We start from the raw sequence: 18,165 nt of genomic DNA, 5'->3' as shown, positions 1-18,165 counted from the left end.
GAGCACTTGTACCACCTGAATTGTATGGTTAGAACGAATTATGGAGAATTACAGAGTACAAGGGATTAGATTTTCAAAGGTAAGTTTCCAATGAATGTCATGGGGAAATTCTGTTTTGGACTTTGATTTTGTATGAGCCGTGGATGACACGATTCGTGAAATGGCGATTTGTAAAGTAAATTTCTTGTGAGTGGAAGGATACGGTTGTTGAGATCTCATCTATCTGGATTCATACATGGCATTAGTAAAATGCATCATGGTTGTGACATCCAACCGACAACCACTGAAAATTGAATGGTTCATTTGACTGCCCTCTCTCGGCCGACCAATGGCGCCAACCGTTATTTAAACCTTCTCACAAAAATAAACAATATTTAATAATCAATAGTACAAATTTATTGAATAGAATTCATAGAGAAAGAGAGAATGGTCCCCAACAAGGAGCATCCTCTCCGGAATGATGAAGAATTTGCTCTTTGGTGTGAAGATTATTTGGGATTTCAACAGCATCATCCAACCCGAAAGCAACAACAACTTCAGCAATTTAATAATCAAGACGAAGAAGAGGCTTCTTCCTCCTTACCCTCTTCGGAAATATCTTCTCTTTTAATACTCTCCCATGATGATAATTATAATAACGAAATTCGATTCATCACGAGCACTAGCACCAATGATGCCATGATTTCCTCGTGCACGAATCACAAAGAGAATCGATCCGATGTGTTTGATTCATCATCATCATCACAGCTCATCACCCACCACAACCATCATGATGAGAATGCTGAATCTCATAAACCATTTCAGGCTCATCATCATTCTTCCTTTACAACCCTTCTAACATCAGAAAACCCTTCCTTATGTTGTAATGTTCCGACCACACATGTTGCTGCTGCTGCTACGAATGATCATCAGAGAGAATGCCTCCTTGAAAATGGTGATTCATTAAGTAACTCCGATGCAAGCTTACAAAATTCTCAAAGGATGATTTCCAAACAAGAATACTTTCGAAAATTAAGAATGCTATTTTCATCTCCAGAAATGTTAACTCCGTGCGGAGATATTGATGAATCTTACTTTCATCCAAATCCCAATAATGTTTTTAATTTGGAATGTTTACAGAAACTCAAATGGCAAAAATCAGATGATGAATTATTGAAGAAGGGAATTCAAGAATTTGGCAATGATTGGACAGCAATCATCATTAAGTATTTACCCAACTGGGATGCTAAAGAATTAATGGAAAGAAGTCAACGTTTGAAACTTGAGAAGGTTGTGTCGTCAAAAAGTTCTACTCCCCGACGTAGTGGTGGTAATGATGGTGACATTTCTCAATCCAAAAAGACCTCCTCACAATCCAATACTTTCAAGAAATCAACCTTAGACCAAGAGGAAAATGATGTCAGCATGAAGAAACGATCAACAAGCAGCGCAAGAAAAAATTCAAAGATGCCATCATCCTCGGCAACAAGTTCCGCAAATACCACCACAACAACAAAACAGAATAACAAATCGACAAGAAAGAAAGAAGCAGACTCAACAAGAACTACACAACAAACCAAGTCCAGGAAATCCAACAAGAAGCAACGATCGAAAAAGAAAGCTTTTTCCGATGAAGATGAGGATTACCATGAAGAGGAGGACTTTAATGAAAATCCAAGTGATCATGATTCGATCGACGATGTCAACGATACAGAGGAGCTCGACAATTATTCATTAGTGAAGTGCCGTCCGAAAAGACATGTACAACGATGCCACTACCAAGAACCAACTTCAGACGAAGAGGAATTACTATTTTGCATGCATGAGCATGAAGATTAATATTTTCCTCAATGAAATGCGAAAGAATGGTCTCCTCATCATTTCACACACGAATTATTGCTTTTCGTCTTGAAAAAAATATTGAAAGATGATGAACCTGCTTTTTCTTTATTATGGGTTGAACTTTTATTGGATCCTTGGTATTGGATTGTACTCTCTCCGATTCTTCAATAACTTTTTTCATCGAATGTTGCAATACGGAAGATTCTCTCCGATTATTGAAAATCAAGCAAAAAGCTCCGAACGAAGAGAAAATTTATTTCAGAAAATTATTTCAATTCTCTTAAAGCCTTTTATCAGTGAGAAGTTCCATTGGAGATGCATCTATTCTGTTGGATTATTTCTCAACACTCTGAGTTTAATTTATTTATTTATATATTATTTTGATTCCAAGAATGAAAATGGGGAAATTGTGAATATTAATTCTGGAATCATCGGTAGCATGATCATAATTCTCCTTTATGAAATACATTTAGTGAAAAGATGTATTGAAGTTTTTTCCTTTCAACCATGGACTCACCCAGCAAGATTGGTTGGATCTTTCTTGTTTTTGAGTGGAGTTTCATATTATATTTGCGCTCCTCTAAGTTTATTCATTTCTTCTCTTGAACTATGCAATCAACCAAAATATAAGGATAATTACATTATACACATGACAATGACGATAGTCGGAATTGTGTTATTCTTGTGGAGTTGGTATGTTTGCATTGGCGTGAATGGAATTTTATGTTTACAATTCTCTATTTCATACTAGCCTCCATCAATACAAATGTCATGCGATTCTCTTTGCTCTAGCTTGCATTAAGAACAAAAATCCTGAAATTGGTTATCAAATTCCAAGAGGAGATCTTTTTGAATATTTATACTGTCCTCATTACTTTACAGAAATACTCATGTATTTTTCACTTAATTTAATGCTTGGATTTTCACAATTTCCAATGATGTAAGTCATACTCATGAATGATAATCCAATGATACATTTTTCTGCGTTATGGAATGCGTGTGACTTTTGACAACAAATCAAGATTTTGCTTTTCATTTACTGCTCTCAACCTTTCCTACCATTCCTTTGAGACCTATCGATGGTATCAACAAAAATTTAAAGACAAACTTCCAAAATCAAGAAAAATACTCTTGCCTTTCATTGTATAAGGTCACACACATGAGATCTCGTGAAAATATCCTTAAGAACGAAGGCAACAACTTCTATCTGAAATGAATTCAATTTGTGTGTTGAAGAATCTAATCTTTCGGATACATTTGTGCGCATTTGCGATTGAATAAAATTAGCCGCACTCTATTCTTCAATTCATACAAAAAATTCTCTCAACTGCTGCTGCACAAAGCATCTCATCCTCTAACTCCTCCATCGATATTCAGATTCCGATCAACAAAAGAAATGACCATTTCAAAACAAGTGTTGGTGATTGTTAATTTTTCTTCTGAAGAAATGGAAAAATCATTTGAGTCCGCAAAGAATGTCTTGAAATCGAACGGATTTGATGGTAGTAATTCTCAATTAACTAAATGTGATATTTCTAAAGTAATTCCATACGAAAACGAATCCTATGACGTCGTTATTAACTTGGAATCAAAGATTCAAACAACTGAACAATTTATTGCTGAATGTCTCCGAGTTTTGAAGAAGGGTGGCCTTGTTTTGTTGTCGCAAGATAACAACTCCGAAGAAAATTTGATGATGGCTGGTTTTTTGAATATTGTTAATGACAGCAATCAAAAGGTAGTCAAAGCTGAAAAGGCCTCCTGGGATATGGGAACTAGTTTTTCTCTTGCTACGAAGGAAAAACAAGCCAACAATATCACCACCCAATCCTCACAACCACAACAAAAATCATTTAAAACCTGGACTGTCAGCAACCTTGAAGAAGATGATATTATGAATGATGATGACTTGCTTGAAGATGAAGATTTAAACAACGCTGCAAATTCATTCGATGATTGCGGTACTGGAGTTGGAAGCTCAAGAAAAGCATGTAAGAATTGTACATGCGGAAGAAAGGAAGGAGAAATCCCATCATCTACTGAACAACATGTGAGCTCTTGTGGAAATTGTTATAAGGGAGATGCATTCCGTTGTTCAACATGTCCTTACTTGGGTATGCCTGCTTTCGATCCTTCAAATCCTATCCAAATTAAGAATGACAAAATTCAAATCAACAACACTATGGATATTTAAATAAAGGTGCGAAGATGTATTCTACATGCCTAGTGTTTAGGAATTAATATTTGAGTTCTGTGACAGCAATAAGCACTAATTGGATTTCAATAATTTTCTGATGCTCGTCTTGATGATATTATCTACTTCGACTCTTGCTTGTCGTTTCTTATCGAGCTCCTGGTTCGTAAGTTGGATTAAGAAGGGCATAAACTCTTGTTCCACTTGTCTATGTACAATGTCGTAAAAGAAGCCTTCTTCTTGCAGAGTAGTAAAAACATTGAGGTCCAAATTTTCGAGATATTGGTTTGCGAATTGCCTGCTTGCCAGTTTTCGCCGACATTCCTGTTCTCGTTGAAGCCTCTGTCGCTCTTGCTCTTTGCGACGCTCTTTTTCTTCGAATCTTCTTTTTTCTGCTGCCTCAAGTCTTTGAGTTTCTGCCAGTTCTGCATTTCGCTTTTGAGCAAACTCTTTCTTTTGTTGTCTGAGAGCTTCCATTTCCTCCTCTTCCAACACTTCCAACATGGATTGCTCCAGTGTTTTTCCTACAATTACTTCCAGAATTGGAGCCACTTCAAAATCAAAATCAAATAAATCATCCTCGACTTGCACACCCATATCTACACCCGTTTTTGATGGTATGAATACCGGTGACTCGGGTCTATCTTGAAATGGATCTGTTTGTGTCCATACATCTGTCTCGTCAATTTCCTCCACGTAAGTCATTGTTTGAATATCGATATGTTTCCTTCCTTCCACCGGTTCAAGATTTCTCTCTGCCAATAATTGTTCTGCAAGAGCCCTTTCTTGCATTTGCTTGGCCTCCAATAATTTTCTCTTCTTCTTGTGTTCTTCCTTCTTTCTTTCAAGCTCCAGCTCCAGTTGTTGATTTTGTGGTACTACTTGCTGAGCATAGGTATTACCTCTGTACACTCTCCGATCCCACATAATGTTGCCGAAACCAGCATTTGTTGTTGATGTGGATCCGCCTCCAGTCTCGCTGAAGGGGTCTCTGTACTTGGTCTTCTTGGTAGTGTTATTGACAGGCTTTGGCTCCTGTTGAAATGAATGAAACACTGCTTGCATATTTTTTCATGGTAGTATCAAAATAACAATAACCGACAAAACTGTAGTTTTGAAAGGGCGCCAAACAGTCTCTGATCGGTATCAATCATTCTCACTTCACAGTAAGAAACGAAAGTTTCCCTTTCTTTTTGCAAGTTCTCTCAATGAGGGATCGTCTCACTTTTCTCGAACATTTAATCTCTTACAACACTGAACGCTCGCTTCCGATATGACCTTAAGATAAATTTTTTTTTAATTTATTTAATATTGATATTCAACATCTTCCTCTATGAAGCCCTTTTCACTGACGTAGATTCCGTCCAAGAACTTACGAATATCCTTGTTTCTGACGAGAGTAGCGATGTGAATTGCAGCAGCAGATTCGGAGACATTTTCCAAATCGTTACCTTGAATCATGATTTCATCCTTTTGACCAGTAACATCAACGGTAACACCTTCTCTCATATCGACCTTACGAACTCTCTTTTCACCCAAGAAGTTTCTGATTTCAATGTTCTTCTTGTCGTCACTGATCTTGCAGTTGACAGGAAAGTGAGCATAAACAAATCTCATCTTGTACTTGAATCCCTTGGTAACACCAACAATCATATTTTGGATGTGTGAAGCAACAGTTCTGACGAGAGAGTTTTCCTTTCTGTTGCCGTGGAACTTTTGGACAATAACTCTTGTGTATGGAGTTTCTTCAGTTGGTGCTTCAACGAAAATATCAAGTTGAGCATGTTGGAAGGATCTGGACAAGGTACCTCTTGGACCAGTAACAACAACACGTCTTGCCTTGGCGGTGACGGTAACACCCTTTGGGACCTTCACGAACTCGTTTGCGTTGAGAGTCTTCATTGTTTACTATGTTGATGATTGCCAGAAGGGAAATTCAGAAATTGAACACAGGGGCTGAGATTAATGCCAACAAAATGGGATTATGAAAGAGTTACGTACGTTTGTGGCGATATTTTTTTTCAACAAATTTTTTCATAAATTTCTGGTCAACTACATTTTCTCGTTTACAATGGGAGGTGTACAAGAGGTTGGAAGTATTTATTGAAGAGAAAGCCCAAATTTTCGAATATTTTGAATCGAGTCCATCATTCTTCCTCATCTTCGTGTGCTGTTCTGGCATCTCTTGTATTACTTGAGCTCGGAGATCCATTGGCTTGATGTTGCTGTTGTTGTTGTAAAAGTTTTGACCTTTGTTGAACCAATTGATTATACATGTTGAGATTGAGACTTAGAACACTCTGGTTTCTAGCATTGTCATTGATTTCATTGTCACGTAGAATACATGTTTTAAGTTCATCTTGATTCAACTCAAAGCTAGCCCTTCCTTCCTTCACTAGAAATGAAAAATAAAAAAAGTTTTCGATCGTTTTGGTGAACGAATTGGGATCTACAAGAACTTCCAATACTGATAAATGGCCATCTGTGTGCTCTTTTTTTCTCTTTTTTGACTGATTCTTGAGCTTTTTGTACAAACTTTGAACTTCTTTTGTAGTAGCATCTTGTTTTGAGGTCTCTGCCATTTCTTCTGCCTCTTTTTCTTCCACAATGTCATCTTTTGATTTCTTTGGACGTTCTTTCCGCTTTTTCTCTTTTCTTTCCACTTTTATTGGCCCATTCATGAACGTGATGGTGGGCGTTCTTCTAAATAAACTTGAAACAGACTCTCCAATCTTATGCCAATCTAATTCAATCGGAATAAATTCTTGCTCTATTGATGTAATAACATTTGATTGGTTTTGTGCTGGATATTTTGAACTTAGTTTTGTGATTAATTCAATAGGGTCCCACTCTTTTCCAAAATTTAATCTTGTTGCTTGTTCCAGGCCATACTTTGTGCTCTGGGCAAACAGTGCAGCATCTAGAGCACCTTCACGTGCGTGTGCAATGTCAGCCGAATATTTGTTTCCTGTCCCGAGAATATTTAGAATTTCTTTCGATCCGGGTTGGCAAATTTCTTCAGCCTTTTCACTAGTTTGAGAAATCAAATCGATGATGTTGGCTCTCAATTGTCTTCGGAAAGTAGGATCACGCTTTTTTGCAAACTCTTCTTCCTCTTCTTGTTCAACTCCATCAACTCCACCATCATCGCTTTCGTATTCCTCTTCAGACGATTCTTCAACTCTATCTTTGGGCCGTTTTTGCATCATTTTTTTCGTTGTTGTGTTTCCATCCAACCGAAGAACAGAACAATTCAACGCGTGACCAGCAAATTTAATTGAATTCAAATTAACTGAAAGTGTTAAGAGAGAGATGGAAATGCCACCGATTTGTTTTGTGTGAATGATTGTGTGTTGACAACAGGATTTCCTTCCAAGAATAGTTGTGAAACGGTTGCATTAACAAGCACATTGGGAATTTTGACAATGGCGTTATTGTTTAAGGAGAGCTTTGTCAGCTTTTTCAACTGGGTAAGGCCTCCGAGGAATCTAATCTTGTTATTGTCCAATATCAATTCTTCCAACTGTTCCAATTTTAAAGTTGGAATTAAAGTGATATTGTTGTTTGAGAGATCGATGTGTTTGAGTTGTGCAAAAAATTCTGGTAACGTGTTGAGAATGTGCATTCTTGAAATTTGCATTGAGTGGACGACAAGCTTTTCAAAATTGTCTCTGTTTGTGTAATGTTTCAATAAAAAGTCGCTACCTAATAGATGGAAAATTACAAAGTGTTGAGCAGCAAAAAATCATACAAAGAGTTGTAAACTTACGAATATCATGGTAGTATCCCTTATGTGTTGGATCCAATTGAACGAGTTTGTTGAGATGAGTGATGACAGTCTCTTTTTCAGCATCTCCGAGAGATTCCTCGTCCAACATGTTCAACACAATAGTAACAAGACACCCTGAATAATTTAGTTTAGAAGTTCAGAAAGTCAGATCAGTCAACTACTTACATTTTTCATCTTTTGGATTCTTCAAACCTGTCATCATGTCTAACAATTCGTTACATGTTTCGAGGTCTTTAGATTTTAAAGTCTTTCCCTCAGCTAGTGGTGTTGAATAGAGTTTGATCAAAAAAGATTCCAAAATAAGTAAACATCAAAAGTTCAGTATCATTGTAATATGAACATAAGATATTTGAATTGAACAAATGACGACCTACGTGAAGCGAGCAACCAGCGGTGATAGATCCAAGCACTCTGATTGGAGGGTTCAGTGTAGAAAGCGTTGGTACACAAATCATATTCTTGATTCACAACTTCTGTGAATGGTATTGATTCTTTTTCCGAGTATTCAACGAGGAGAGCAGATCTATTATGCCACGCAGAATAATTTTGTACATCGTCCAACATTCCATACAAATATTCCAATTCAGCAGAGGGTTTTCTGTCAAGCAGTTGTAAGATAAATCTTCTATAATTCCAACAGTGGACTGATGAATTTGAGTCATGTCACACATTCATCGGGTCAATGATGATTCGTTGGAAAAGGTCAATATTGGTCATCCATCCACATGATCCATAATATCCACAATAACATACATGATATTAAATTATCAGAAAATAGAATAACATTAATATTGTACATACAATTCCGATTGTCGTAACTCAACAGTTGTGCAGTTAATTTGAGATCATTCTCCCAATAACCGGAGTCAAGCTTTTGCATAATCCAACAACGATGGTGCCATGTGGCATATGATTTGATATGATGCTTGCTGAGAATGGTTTGAGTCAACTGTAATTCTCCTTCGTATAATTCCTTTTTCTTTTCATTTGAGTTCTTAATTTCTTCATTCTCTTCAGTAAGATGAGTTATAATTTCCTTCCGATAATTCCACAACGTATAAAACTCGGGAGAAATGTAGAGAGTTTTCTCGATTTTAGAAAGGGCATCATACGAAAAAATCTTGTCGTGCTTGTTCTTGAGCAGATCGCTTCGGAGTGCAGAAAAGACTTGGATCTTTTCCTTCAAAATTTGTTTCTTCTTCTCATCGATGGTGTGGTTTCTGGGTATTCCGTGCATTTTTTTGAAAGGAGTGTTGAGCCTCCTCATCGCGTCATGAGATGAAGTTTATTGGAGCCATGAAAATTGGGATAAACTAGATCTAGTTTATTGGTTATTAATGTTGTGCTTTCCCTTTTAAAAAGCTTTGGTCATCTGCAGTGTTTCATCGAGATGACCTTAATTCTAGACCTTCCATTGCATTTTCTTAACCTTAATCATTGTTGCTGTAATGAGTGAAAACAGTGTGATTGTAGTGAATGACCAACTATTTCAACATTAGAGGAAGCCTGCACAAAAGGAAATTTATTTAATTTAACTGTTTGAAATTCACAATTACTATTTAAGACTAATGGTGAATTTTGGTGCGATGAAACCTTTTTGTTTTCGAATGAAATCTTCTCCTCAGATAGATCTTGAGCTCCTTCTCGACAAAAGTATAACTTTTACAAACTTGTACTCATTGTTTTTACAGTAATTAAGCCTAATAAGAGAAGGAATCTTTGGTTTCAAAGAAACATCTTCGATCGTCTGTAATGTTGAGTGCTTCACATTTCTTTGTTGTATATTCACATCATCTCTCATCCTTGATGTGCATTAACATGATGTCTTGTAAAGTTGTCATGGATGAATGCATGTTATACAACACAAATGTATTCATGTGAAGTAGCGATTATTCCTTCTCATTCTTCTCATTCTTATCCTCCACATGATTCACATGTAATATTGATCCCAAAATGCATAAATATATTGAGTGGACATAAAAGTCGTTCAACCGTCAAGCCATGCACAATGTTCCTGCAAGAAAACAGGGAAGGAGTGGAATCCTTGAAGTGAATGGTGTTTTTCCATTCAAATCCTTTCCGAATCTTTTATATATTATTTGGAACCCAAATATCCGAATTAGGGTGCCCAACTGAAAATGTAAAGCATCATGATCAATAGTAGCAATACTCCACAACAATAACTCACTGTCATGATGTAAATCCATTGTATGAGGTGAAGGCGCGACGTGATGGATGAGGCTTATATTCTTGATGGCTCTTTGCTTGATGTAACTTCCTTCTGCGCTGGTTGATATGTAGGTTGGTTTTGCTGCTCTAAAACTACAAAGTGAAAAACACTGAAAATAAAAGGCGGGACCAACCATCAAATAACATTATATTAATAAACAAAAAAAACACAATACACAGCCTGTCTGTGAGAGAGATACAGCAGCTCGTACAACACTATTGTTGCACACAATTAGACTTGTTCAACCACTGATTGGTGCGTTCCTCATTCAAGTATTTGCTTTCAAACAAGCCTCATACCTTGCATACTACTCAACAAAGATTCGACAACAACAACTCCTCGAGAGATTCTCACCAACATCACACTTCATAACAAGGCTCATCATACCAACAATAAGCCTCTTCTCATCACTCATCTTGCAACAACAAACACTCTCACTCAACGTATATATATAAAACAACCAGTCATCAAGATGGTACATAAAACATTAGTAACAGAGCAAAGTAAGTTGTTTGGTTGCTAAAGAGGATTCGTCATCGTCATCATCATGATATCTCCAAACGTTAGAATGGTTCAAAGAGAGTCCTTTGGGAGGACCTTGTGGAAGATACGGTCATCGATGTGTCGTATACGAAGACACCATGTACCTCAACGGAGGCTATAACGGAAAAGAAAGAATGAAAGATACATTTGCCTTTAATTTAGGTACGTATTTATCTTATTTGAATTTTCTTCAATAATTTTCAAATAATTTACTATAACGAAACAACGTAAATTGGGTCAATGCAACAGAAAAGAGAGTTTGGCGAGAAATAGAAAACAAAGGTGAAGTGCCTTCGGAACGAGATTGCCACTCAGCAGTACTTTACAAACACTATATGGTCATCTTTGGTGGTGGTGATGGTAAGTGGAGTTTTTTGTTGTGGTATTTTTCCTTTGTTAACAAACTCCTAAATTAGGATTTAACTGGCTCAATGACATGTACATGTTTGATATCAAGACGGAAACCTGGAAAAAGGTCGAACCAAAAGGACAAGTGCCAAGTGGAAGAGCAGGACATTCAGCCAATGTATACAAAGACAAAATGTTTGTCTTTGGTGGATGGAATGGAAGAAGAACCCTTAATTGCCTTTATTGTTTCGATTTTATGACTGGATACTGGACACGAGTTGAGACTCAAGGAGTGCCTCCTCAAAGCAGAGACTCACATACATGCAATTTGGTTGGAGACAAATTAATTGTCATTGGTGGTGGAGACGGCAAGCAAAGGCTAAACGATTTACATGAGTATGACATTCTAACAAATAGATGGAGAAAACTTTCATACATTGGTGAGGTGAATGCTGGTCGAGCAGGACACGTGAGCGTGGTGTTCGACCAAAAGATTTACATTTTCGCAGGTGGTGACGGTTCGAATTGGCTCACCGATGTTTACGAATGCGATACAACCTGCATGAAATGGACACTCATTGAAACCATTGGAGCTTGCAACGAAGCCAACATTGCTCCAGGTTGCTATGGTCTCTCAGCTGTCTTGTACAAGACAAGCATGGTCATTTTCGGCGGTGGTGATGGAAAATCGTGGCATAACAAGATTTATGAATTCAAGTTGGGCGATGAACGAAGAAAGAGAGAAACCAGAAAGAATCTCTTCCATGAATGCCTCAATAATAACCTCACAGATATAGGATTCGTGTTTGGCGATGATATCCCTTCGAACATGTATGCATCCATGCTTTCAAAGAAGTTAGAAGAGACAACTCCAGAAATCAAACAGCCAAAGAAGGCACTCAAAGAACCTTCCGTTTCCTCACTCCTTAGTACAAGCACAGTCTCACGAGGCTCAATGGATTTGAATTCGATTAACTTTCGAGATTTCTTGGACTTTGAAGAAGCATTACACAACTCGAGGATGGACGAAAGCGATCTTTAAACCCACATCTATGATGTGCATGTACAACGTCCTCTAGGATTATGTAAATATCCTACTAAGATCACCTAACTCGTGATTCAACAACAAAAACACCAATAATTTTGAAAACAACACAAAACCTCAAAATTTCCCTTTGTAATAAAAGTGAAATTCGTTCAATCATTGTGTTCATTCGATCTTGCGTTCCAAAAATTGTTTCAATTTATCGTTTTGACAAATCCAAGATTAACAAATTCAAAAAAAATGAAGAAGAGTCAAGCAAAGAAAAGAACCCATTCCGATGATGACTCATCAAAGAAAAGCTCGAATTTAATATTACCATCGTTGGAGTCATCAATTTTGTCATCGGAAAGACCTGTGAAAAAGGTCAAAGAAACATCAACAACAAGTAATGCAAGTGCTAACAATTCTGCCACAATAGATGATAACGATAATATAAAAAAGTCCACACAACGGAATACTACAACTACTACTCCTACTTTATCATTATCGGAGGGAACAGTTCTTTCCAAAGATTTACAAAAGCAACTTCCTTTTGATCCTCATTTTGCAGATAGCAATGCTCCCACATCAAATTCTGCACAAGAGGAGCGCCCAAAACAGAAACGAGTGAAATCTCTCCCTCAAAAGAGTAGAAGAAAACAAAAGAGTGAAGAACGAAAAAAGAAAAAAGTTGAAGAGAAAAAAGCCAAAGAAGCAATGAGACAACAACTCATAGAGTCACATAAAAAACACACACTGCAAGAAGATCAACTTAAAGTTTTGAAACCTACTCGACAGTTAGGAACTGGTTCTGAAACAACAAAACAAGAACTTGAAAAATTGGCAATTTATGAAAAACTTGGAATTAAAGAAAATACAGCTCCCAAGGCTGAAAAGTTTTGGAAAAAGAGAAATCCTGAACTGGTTCAAGAGCGATGGAATGAGGAAGGAATGCAATTGAAAAATGAAAATTCTGATGAGATGGATATTCACATAACTCCAATAGAAAATGCAAATCAAGATAAGACAGAAGAGGACAAGCATAGTGAAGAAACAGTTAACAACAATCCTCAAGAAACAAAAGAAGAAAAGAAACCGCTGATGGTTTTAGATTTCTTTGGTTCAGGAAATGTTATTAGCAATATTCCTCAAGCTGTTTCAAAGAAAGTTCAAGAAGAGGCCAAGAAAAAGGAAGAAACAGAATCGTTGTTTTATGATAGCGATGATGATCCAACCAAAGGAATTGATTTCGAAGTTATGGGCAAAACTTATGTTGAACTTATTGACGACATGCTTGAAAAGTTGGATAATTCTAAAACAGATGAGGAAAAGGAAATTAAATACACCAGATTCTATGTCACGGTGAATAGAAAACCAGAAATTCAAGAACAACGTATGATGCTTCCAATATGTGGAGAGGAACAAAGAATTATGGAAACAATTAACGATAATGAAATTACCATTGTGAAGGGTGAGACAGGTTCTGGTAAGACCACACAAATTCCACAATTTCTTTATGAATATGGGTATGGTTGTGTGGAGTCTGGATATCCAGGAATTATTGGTGTCACTCAACCAAGAAGAGTTGCTGCAGTAAGCACGGCCAAACGTGTAGCAGAAGAATTGAATGTAGTATTTGGTGAAGAAGTTGCATACCAAGTTCGTTTTGATAAAAATGTGAACACGGAGAAAACAAAGATCAAATTCATGACAGATGGTATTTTAATGAGAGAAATTCAATCAGATCCTTTACTCCTTAATTATTCTGTCATTGCTCTCGATGAAATCCACGAAAGAAACGTCAACACTGATATCCTCATTGGCTGGCTCTCCAGATTCATTCCTCAAAGAAATAGAATGGCAGCAGCAAATTTGACAACTCCTGAGGGAAAACGTATCACTCCTCTCAAACTAATTATCATGAGTGCTACACTCCAACTTGAAAGCTTTACAGACAACAAAAAACTATTCCCAATTGCTCCTCCAGTAGTAGATGTTCAATCGAGACAATATCCAGTTGTTGTTCATTTCAACAAGAGAACAGTTTTCAATGATTATATGGAAGCAGCATATAAGAAGGCTGTGAAAATTCATGAAAATTTACCAAATGGTGGAATTTTAATCTTCCTTACCGGTCGAAAAGAAATTGAATATCTTGTTGAAAAATTGAAAAAGTATTCAGATAAGAGATTTTTGCAAATTAAAAAGAAGGAAATGTTGAGAAAGAAGCAAGAAGAAGAGAAGGAAAAAACCGCTCAAGAAGAGGAAGAGCTCATTAATTTATTAGGAGACTTGAGTGACAGTGATGATGAGGACGAAGGATCTCTCTCATCAAGTAAAAAATCAGTGGGATTGAACGAAGAAGATAACATGTTCGACTCAGAAGAAGAGGAAGAAAACACTGACTCTGATGAAAAATCAACACAAAAAGACAAACAAATAGAAAAAGAAGAAGAAAGGAATGGAAAAAGTGAAACTGTAGTTCTCTTCCAAGACAATATCACCAATGAGAAATTGAAAAAGAAAGGTGAAGAGCACAACCAAAAGCTGAATCGTAACAAGAAAACAGAACGACTGCACGTCTTACCCTTATATGCCATGCTTCAGCCACAAGAACAAATGAAAGTGTTTAACAATCCTCCACCAGGTCATCGACTCGTGGTAGTGGCCACCAACGTTGCAGAAACCAGTTTAACCATTCCAAACATTCGTTATGTGATTGATTGTGGTCGAATTAAGGAAAAGCATTTCGAGAAGAGTACTGGAATTTTCAAATTCCAAATTGGATGGACCTCTCAAGCAAGTGCCAATCAGAGAGCTGGACGTGCTGGACGTACGGGACCAGGACATTGTTACCGACTGTTCAGTAGTGCTGTATTCGATCAGAGATTTTTGGATTACACAGAACCGGATATTCTGAAGGCTCCTATTGAAAATATAATTTTGCAAATGAAGAGTATGGGAATTAAGCAAGTAGAGAAATTCCCCTTTCCAACTCCTCCTGATGTTGAATCGGTGAAGAAGGGTGTGGATGTTTTAGTGAGTTTAGGAGCTCTCGATAAATACTTGTCGAGTAAGGATGGAACGGTTGAAACCATGATCACCAAGATGGGTATTGCCATGAATCGATTCCCTCTTCATCCTCGATTTGCCAAAATGTTGATTCTCTCGAAAACGAGTGCAGAATTATTGCAATATGTTGCAGGTGTGGTGAGTGTGATGACTGTCCAACAAATATTCATGCATGACAATCACTTGACAGTATTGAAAGAAAAGACTGAAAAAAGAAAACAACAAGAAATGAAAGAGAAACTTCAACGACTTGGAATGAAATCTGAAGTCTTGGATTCCAACAAGAAACTCACCATGGATCGAGAGGAAATTGAAGAACAACAAGCAATGGAAAATTTTATGGAAGAGTCTAACAATGACTTGAATGAAGCCAAAAAGGAAGAAGAAGAACAATACCTGAATGAACAAGAACAAGAGATGAGAACCAAATGTAAAGAAATTAAGAAATTGTGGTCTCATCCATTGAGTGATCATTTGGCCATGTTAAAAGCCGTTGGTGCTTATTTATTTTCAGAAGATCCTCAAGAATTTTGTTTGGAATACATGCTTCACCAGAAGAACATGAGAGAAGTGAGAAAGTTGTATCGACAATTATTGAATACTGTGAAATCTGAATTGAAAGTGTCTGCTCTCGAGTTGGATAGCGATGAAACTGAAGTTGAAAATCAGGACGAAGAAGATCATCTTGCCGTTCAAACAAAGCAATTTCTTCCATTCCCAGAACCAAAAGATGATGAAGATGAACAATTTGAAGTCGAAACAGCAATTCGTCAAGTGATTTGTGCTGGTATGGTTGATCAGGTCGCACGTCTTGCAACTGTTGAAGATTTAGCCCATATGGATGTGAATTATAGGGAAACAAGTAGACCTTACGTGACACTCTCTCTGGGACGAAGTGTTCCAGTTTTCATTCATCCTTCGTCGTGCCTTTTTGGTCGACATCCTGAATATGTCATCTTTACAGAACTCACAAAGAGTCGAAAGAACAAGACCTACATGAGAGGAGTGACTGCTGTAGAACCTAATTGGATTTCTCGATTTGGAAATAGCAAATGTGGTTTTGTGAAACATTCAGACCCATTAGATTCACCACCTCCATTCTATGATACTCAAGAGGACTCTGTCAAATGTTTCATTCGTCCAACCATTCATCAGGCTTCCACTGGAGTGGTTTGGACTCTCCCCATTGAAACTGTTGAATTCAAACATGATGGATCCAAGCAAGTGCAAGTTTTTGGAAAAGCCATCTTGGAAGGAAAAGTTTTCAGCTCGATCAAACTTTCGAATGAAAATCTCATCAACTTGCCCTCCATCATTCAATCGAAACGATTTTTGGATTTCACACTTGCTCTTAAGCAACTCTTTAAAAAGGGACTTGGTTGCTGTAAAGCTAAATTATTGGAACACTGGAAAACAAATACCTCCTATTTGAGAAATGAATTGAGTCAACTGTTGGGTGTGAAGAATTTTACCAGTTGGCCACCAACCAAATAAATTGGTGGAATAAAATTAGTTCAAATAAATTTGGCGCCAATTCAACTTCCACTTTTGTCTGGCACGCACAAACTTCAAAAAAAATGAGTGATTGTGATCCCTCTTCCTTTGGAGTGCATTTTTCAAACTCAAAGAATCCTCAATGGTGTGTGCCAAACGCATCGTCTTCGGCAACACAGACATCATCAAAACGGAGAATATCCCCATCATCATTAACAACATCACAATCGGGGAGAAACGGTCCATATACTGCTGCATCGGCGTTAGGAAAAAGAAGTACCGACCAACACCAAGAAGATCAGCCAATATATCAATCATCGTATCATCATCAACACATGACACATACACCACAAAGTTTTAATTTCTCATCAAACATGTCGGAGAAGGAAAATGACATGCTCTTGATGGAATACAATAATATGAACAGCAGTGATGATGAACGTGATGATTCTTCGGATGAGTCTATAGAATTATTTGAACCTAGATCTAACAAAAAGATCAAGCAAGTACATACTGTTAGCATCAAAATTGAAACCTCTTCATCCTCTACTAATTCCATAACTTGCTCCTTTCCCTTTTATTCCATTTCCTCCTGTCACAACAGTAGTATTTGCAAGAGTCTTATTTCCAACTCTCCCATTTCTTCCCAATCCATTATTACCTCCCCTATGAATATTTTGAATCAATACTCAAATTGTAACAGTACACTTTCTTTTATTAATATTAGGACGTTAACTGGGCAAACAATGCGTGTATATAATTTTCATAATTTAACTTTGCATGATTTGAAGACAGCCATAGCTGAAATATTTCAAATTCCTTATGAGAAACAACGAATTGTACACAAAGGCAAAATACTTGGAGACGAGAATTCATTTATGGTTCCACTCGTTCAATTAGGTCTTTCCTCATCAGATTCTTTGTATGTTGTCCTTGACTTTTTTAACAACCGAAAAGTCATGGACTCGATCCCTCGGCATGACGATAGATTCACATTGCCCGACTCTTACTTTTATTCATTTTCTCACGAAGAAAATCATGTGAGTGACAACAACACACAATCATCACCGACATCATCGAGCAATCATCATGATGAAAATATTATGGATCAATCGTTTGACGAATCCTGATGATTAAATTTTGCGGAAGAGAAAGAACACATCTTACTCCCATACTATTAAAACAATCCAATTGTTTCTGCTTTCAAGAAGTTGTTTTCTTTTCATCATAAAAGTTTGCTGTCCGCATGATGTCTTTGGACGTTTTCACAAAAAATGTCTTCAAAGCTTCCTCTTCATCCCATGTATGAAGAATATCGAGATGCTCCGTGGGTCTTTTTCTTGACGGATCGTGTGGTTTCGGTATTGAGTTTTGTTGAGAAAGCTCTCCGAAGCATTCCACTCTTCGGAAGACTCTATGCACTCATTTCTCCAACAACACGTGTAGCTCCCATGACTGCCAAGACCAATCCACCACCTCGACCATCAAAGATGATTCCGATTACAGCCAAAGAAAAGTATGAACCAAATTCAAATGTTCCTCGCAAGAATGATTGGAAAGTCGTTAACAATTACGGAATGGATGTGGATGAATATTATGAAATGAATTGTAGTGGTGCTAGTAATTAGTGTCATAGCTACACTCCAAGG

The 18,165-nt window shown here is 37.2% G+C and overlaps 11 protein-coding genes across 11 annotated transcripts; 7 read left to right on the top strand and 4 right to left on the bottom strand.

The window, feature by feature from the left end:
• Positions 1 to 426: 426 nt before the first annotated feature.
• FDP41_004087 (uncharacterized protein) lies at positions 427 to 1,818 on the top strand (the record flags this gene model as incomplete). The annotated part of the gene is made up of 1 exon (XM_044707463.1): positions 427 to 1,818. The coding sequence occupies one exon, from the start codon at positions 427 to 429 to the stop codon at positions 1,816 to 1,818; it is 1,392 nt and encodes a 463-aa protein (XP_044561505.1).
• A 187-nt stretch (positions 1,819 to 2,005) lies between these two features.
• FDP41_004086 (uncharacterized protein) lies at positions 2,006 to 2,970 on the top strand (the record flags this gene model as incomplete). Its single annotated transcript, XM_044707462.1, has 3 exons — positions 2,006 to 2,514; positions 2,573 to 2,761; positions 2,844 to 2,970. The coding sequence occupies 3 exons, from the start codon at positions 2,006 to 2,008 to the stop codon at positions 2,968 to 2,970; spliced, it is 825 nt and encodes a 274-aa protein (XP_044561504.1).
• Positions 2,971 to 3,217: 247 nt separating this feature from the next.
• On the top strand, positions 3,218 to 4,015 carry FDP41_004085 (uncharacterized protein; the record flags this gene model as incomplete). Its single annotated transcript, XM_044707461.1, has 1 exon — positions 3,218 to 4,015. One exon carries the CDS (start codon positions 3,218 to 3,220, stop codon positions 4,013 to 4,015), a length of 798 nt encoding a protein of 265 aa, XP_044561503.1.
• A 75-nt stretch (positions 4,016 to 4,090) lies between these two features.
• Positions 4,091 to 5,080, bottom strand: FDP41_004084 (uncharacterized protein; the record flags this gene model as incomplete). Its single annotated transcript, XM_044707460.1, has 1 exon — positions 4,091 to 5,080. The coding sequence occupies one exon, from the start codon at positions 5,078 to 5,080 to the stop codon at positions 4,091 to 4,093; it is 990 nt and encodes a 329-aa protein (XP_044561502.1).
• A 240-nt stretch (positions 5,081 to 5,320) lies between these two features.
• On the bottom strand, positions 5,321 to 5,917 carry FDP41_004083 (uncharacterized protein; the record flags this gene model as incomplete). The annotated part of the gene is made up of 1 exon (XM_044707459.1): positions 5,321 to 5,917. The coding sequence occupies one exon, from the start codon at positions 5,915 to 5,917 to the stop codon at positions 5,321 to 5,323; it is 597 nt and encodes a 198-aa protein (XP_044561501.1).
• Positions 5,918 to 6,162: 245 nt separating this feature from the next.
• FDP41_004082 (uncharacterized protein) lies at positions 6,163 to 7,224 on the bottom strand (the record flags this gene model as incomplete). Its single annotated transcript, XM_044707458.1, has 1 exon — positions 6,163 to 7,224. One exon carries the CDS (start codon positions 7,222 to 7,224, stop codon positions 6,163 to 6,165), a length of 1,062 nt encoding a protein of 353 aa, XP_044561500.1.
• A 92-nt stretch (positions 7,225 to 7,316) lies between these two features.
• FDP41_004081 (uncharacterized protein) lies at positions 7,317 to 9,042 on the bottom strand (the record flags this gene model as incomplete). The annotated part of the gene is made up of 5 exons (XM_044707457.1): positions 7,317 to 7,720; positions 7,785 to 7,919; positions 7,971 to 8,063; positions 8,180 to 8,449; positions 8,607 to 9,042. 5 exons carry the CDS (start codon positions 9,040 to 9,042, stop codon positions 7,317 to 7,319), a joined length of 1,338 nt encoding a protein of 445 aa, XP_044561499.1.
• A 1,465-nt stretch (positions 9,043 to 10,507) lies between these two features.
• FDP41_004080 (uncharacterized protein) lies at positions 10,508 to 11,968 on the top strand (the record flags this gene model as incomplete). The annotated part of the gene is made up of 4 exons (XM_044707456.1): positions 10,508 to 10,538; positions 10,603 to 10,740; positions 10,828 to 10,938; positions 10,995 to 11,968. The coding sequence occupies 4 exons, from the start codon at positions 10,508 to 10,510 to the stop codon at positions 11,966 to 11,968; spliced, it is 1,254 nt and encodes a 417-aa protein (XP_044561498.1).
• A 243-nt stretch (positions 11,969 to 12,211) lies between these two features.
• Positions 12,212 to 16,516, top strand: FDP41_004079 (uncharacterized protein; the record flags this gene model as incomplete). The annotated part of the gene is made up of 1 exon (XM_044707454.1): positions 12,212 to 16,516. The coding sequence occupies one exon, from the start codon at positions 12,212 to 12,214 to the stop codon at positions 16,514 to 16,516; it is 4,305 nt and encodes a 1,434-aa protein (XP_044561497.1).
• Positions 16,517 to 16,599: 83 nt separating this feature from the next.
• Positions 16,600 to 17,646, top strand: FDP41_004078 (uncharacterized protein; the record flags this gene model as incomplete). Its single annotated transcript, XM_044707453.1, has 1 exon — positions 16,600 to 17,646. The coding sequence occupies one exon, from the start codon at positions 16,600 to 16,602 to the stop codon at positions 17,644 to 17,646; it is 1,047 nt and encodes a 348-aa protein (XP_044561496.1).
• Positions 17,647 to 17,790: 144 nt separating this feature from the next.
• FDP41_004077 (uncharacterized protein) lies at positions 17,791 to 18,144 on the top strand (the record flags this gene model as incomplete). Its single annotated transcript, XM_044707452.1, has 1 exon — positions 17,791 to 18,144. The coding sequence occupies one exon, from the start codon at positions 17,791 to 17,793 to the stop codon at positions 18,142 to 18,144; it is 354 nt and encodes a 117-aa protein (XP_044561495.1).
• Between the last annotated feature and the right edge of the window lie 21 nt (positions 18,145 to 18,165).

This window comes from Naegleria fowleri (assembly GCF_008403515.1).
Source record: "Naegleria fowleri strain ATCC 30894 chromosome Unknown tig36, whole genome shotgun sequence".
In the NCBI taxonomy this organism is placed as follows: Eukaryota; Heterolobosea; class Eutetramitea; order Acrasida; family Naegleriidae; genus Naegleria; species Naegleria fowleri.
The sequence above is the reverse complement of the archived record's forward strand: the minus strand, read 5'-3'. Positions and strand labels throughout refer to the sequence as shown.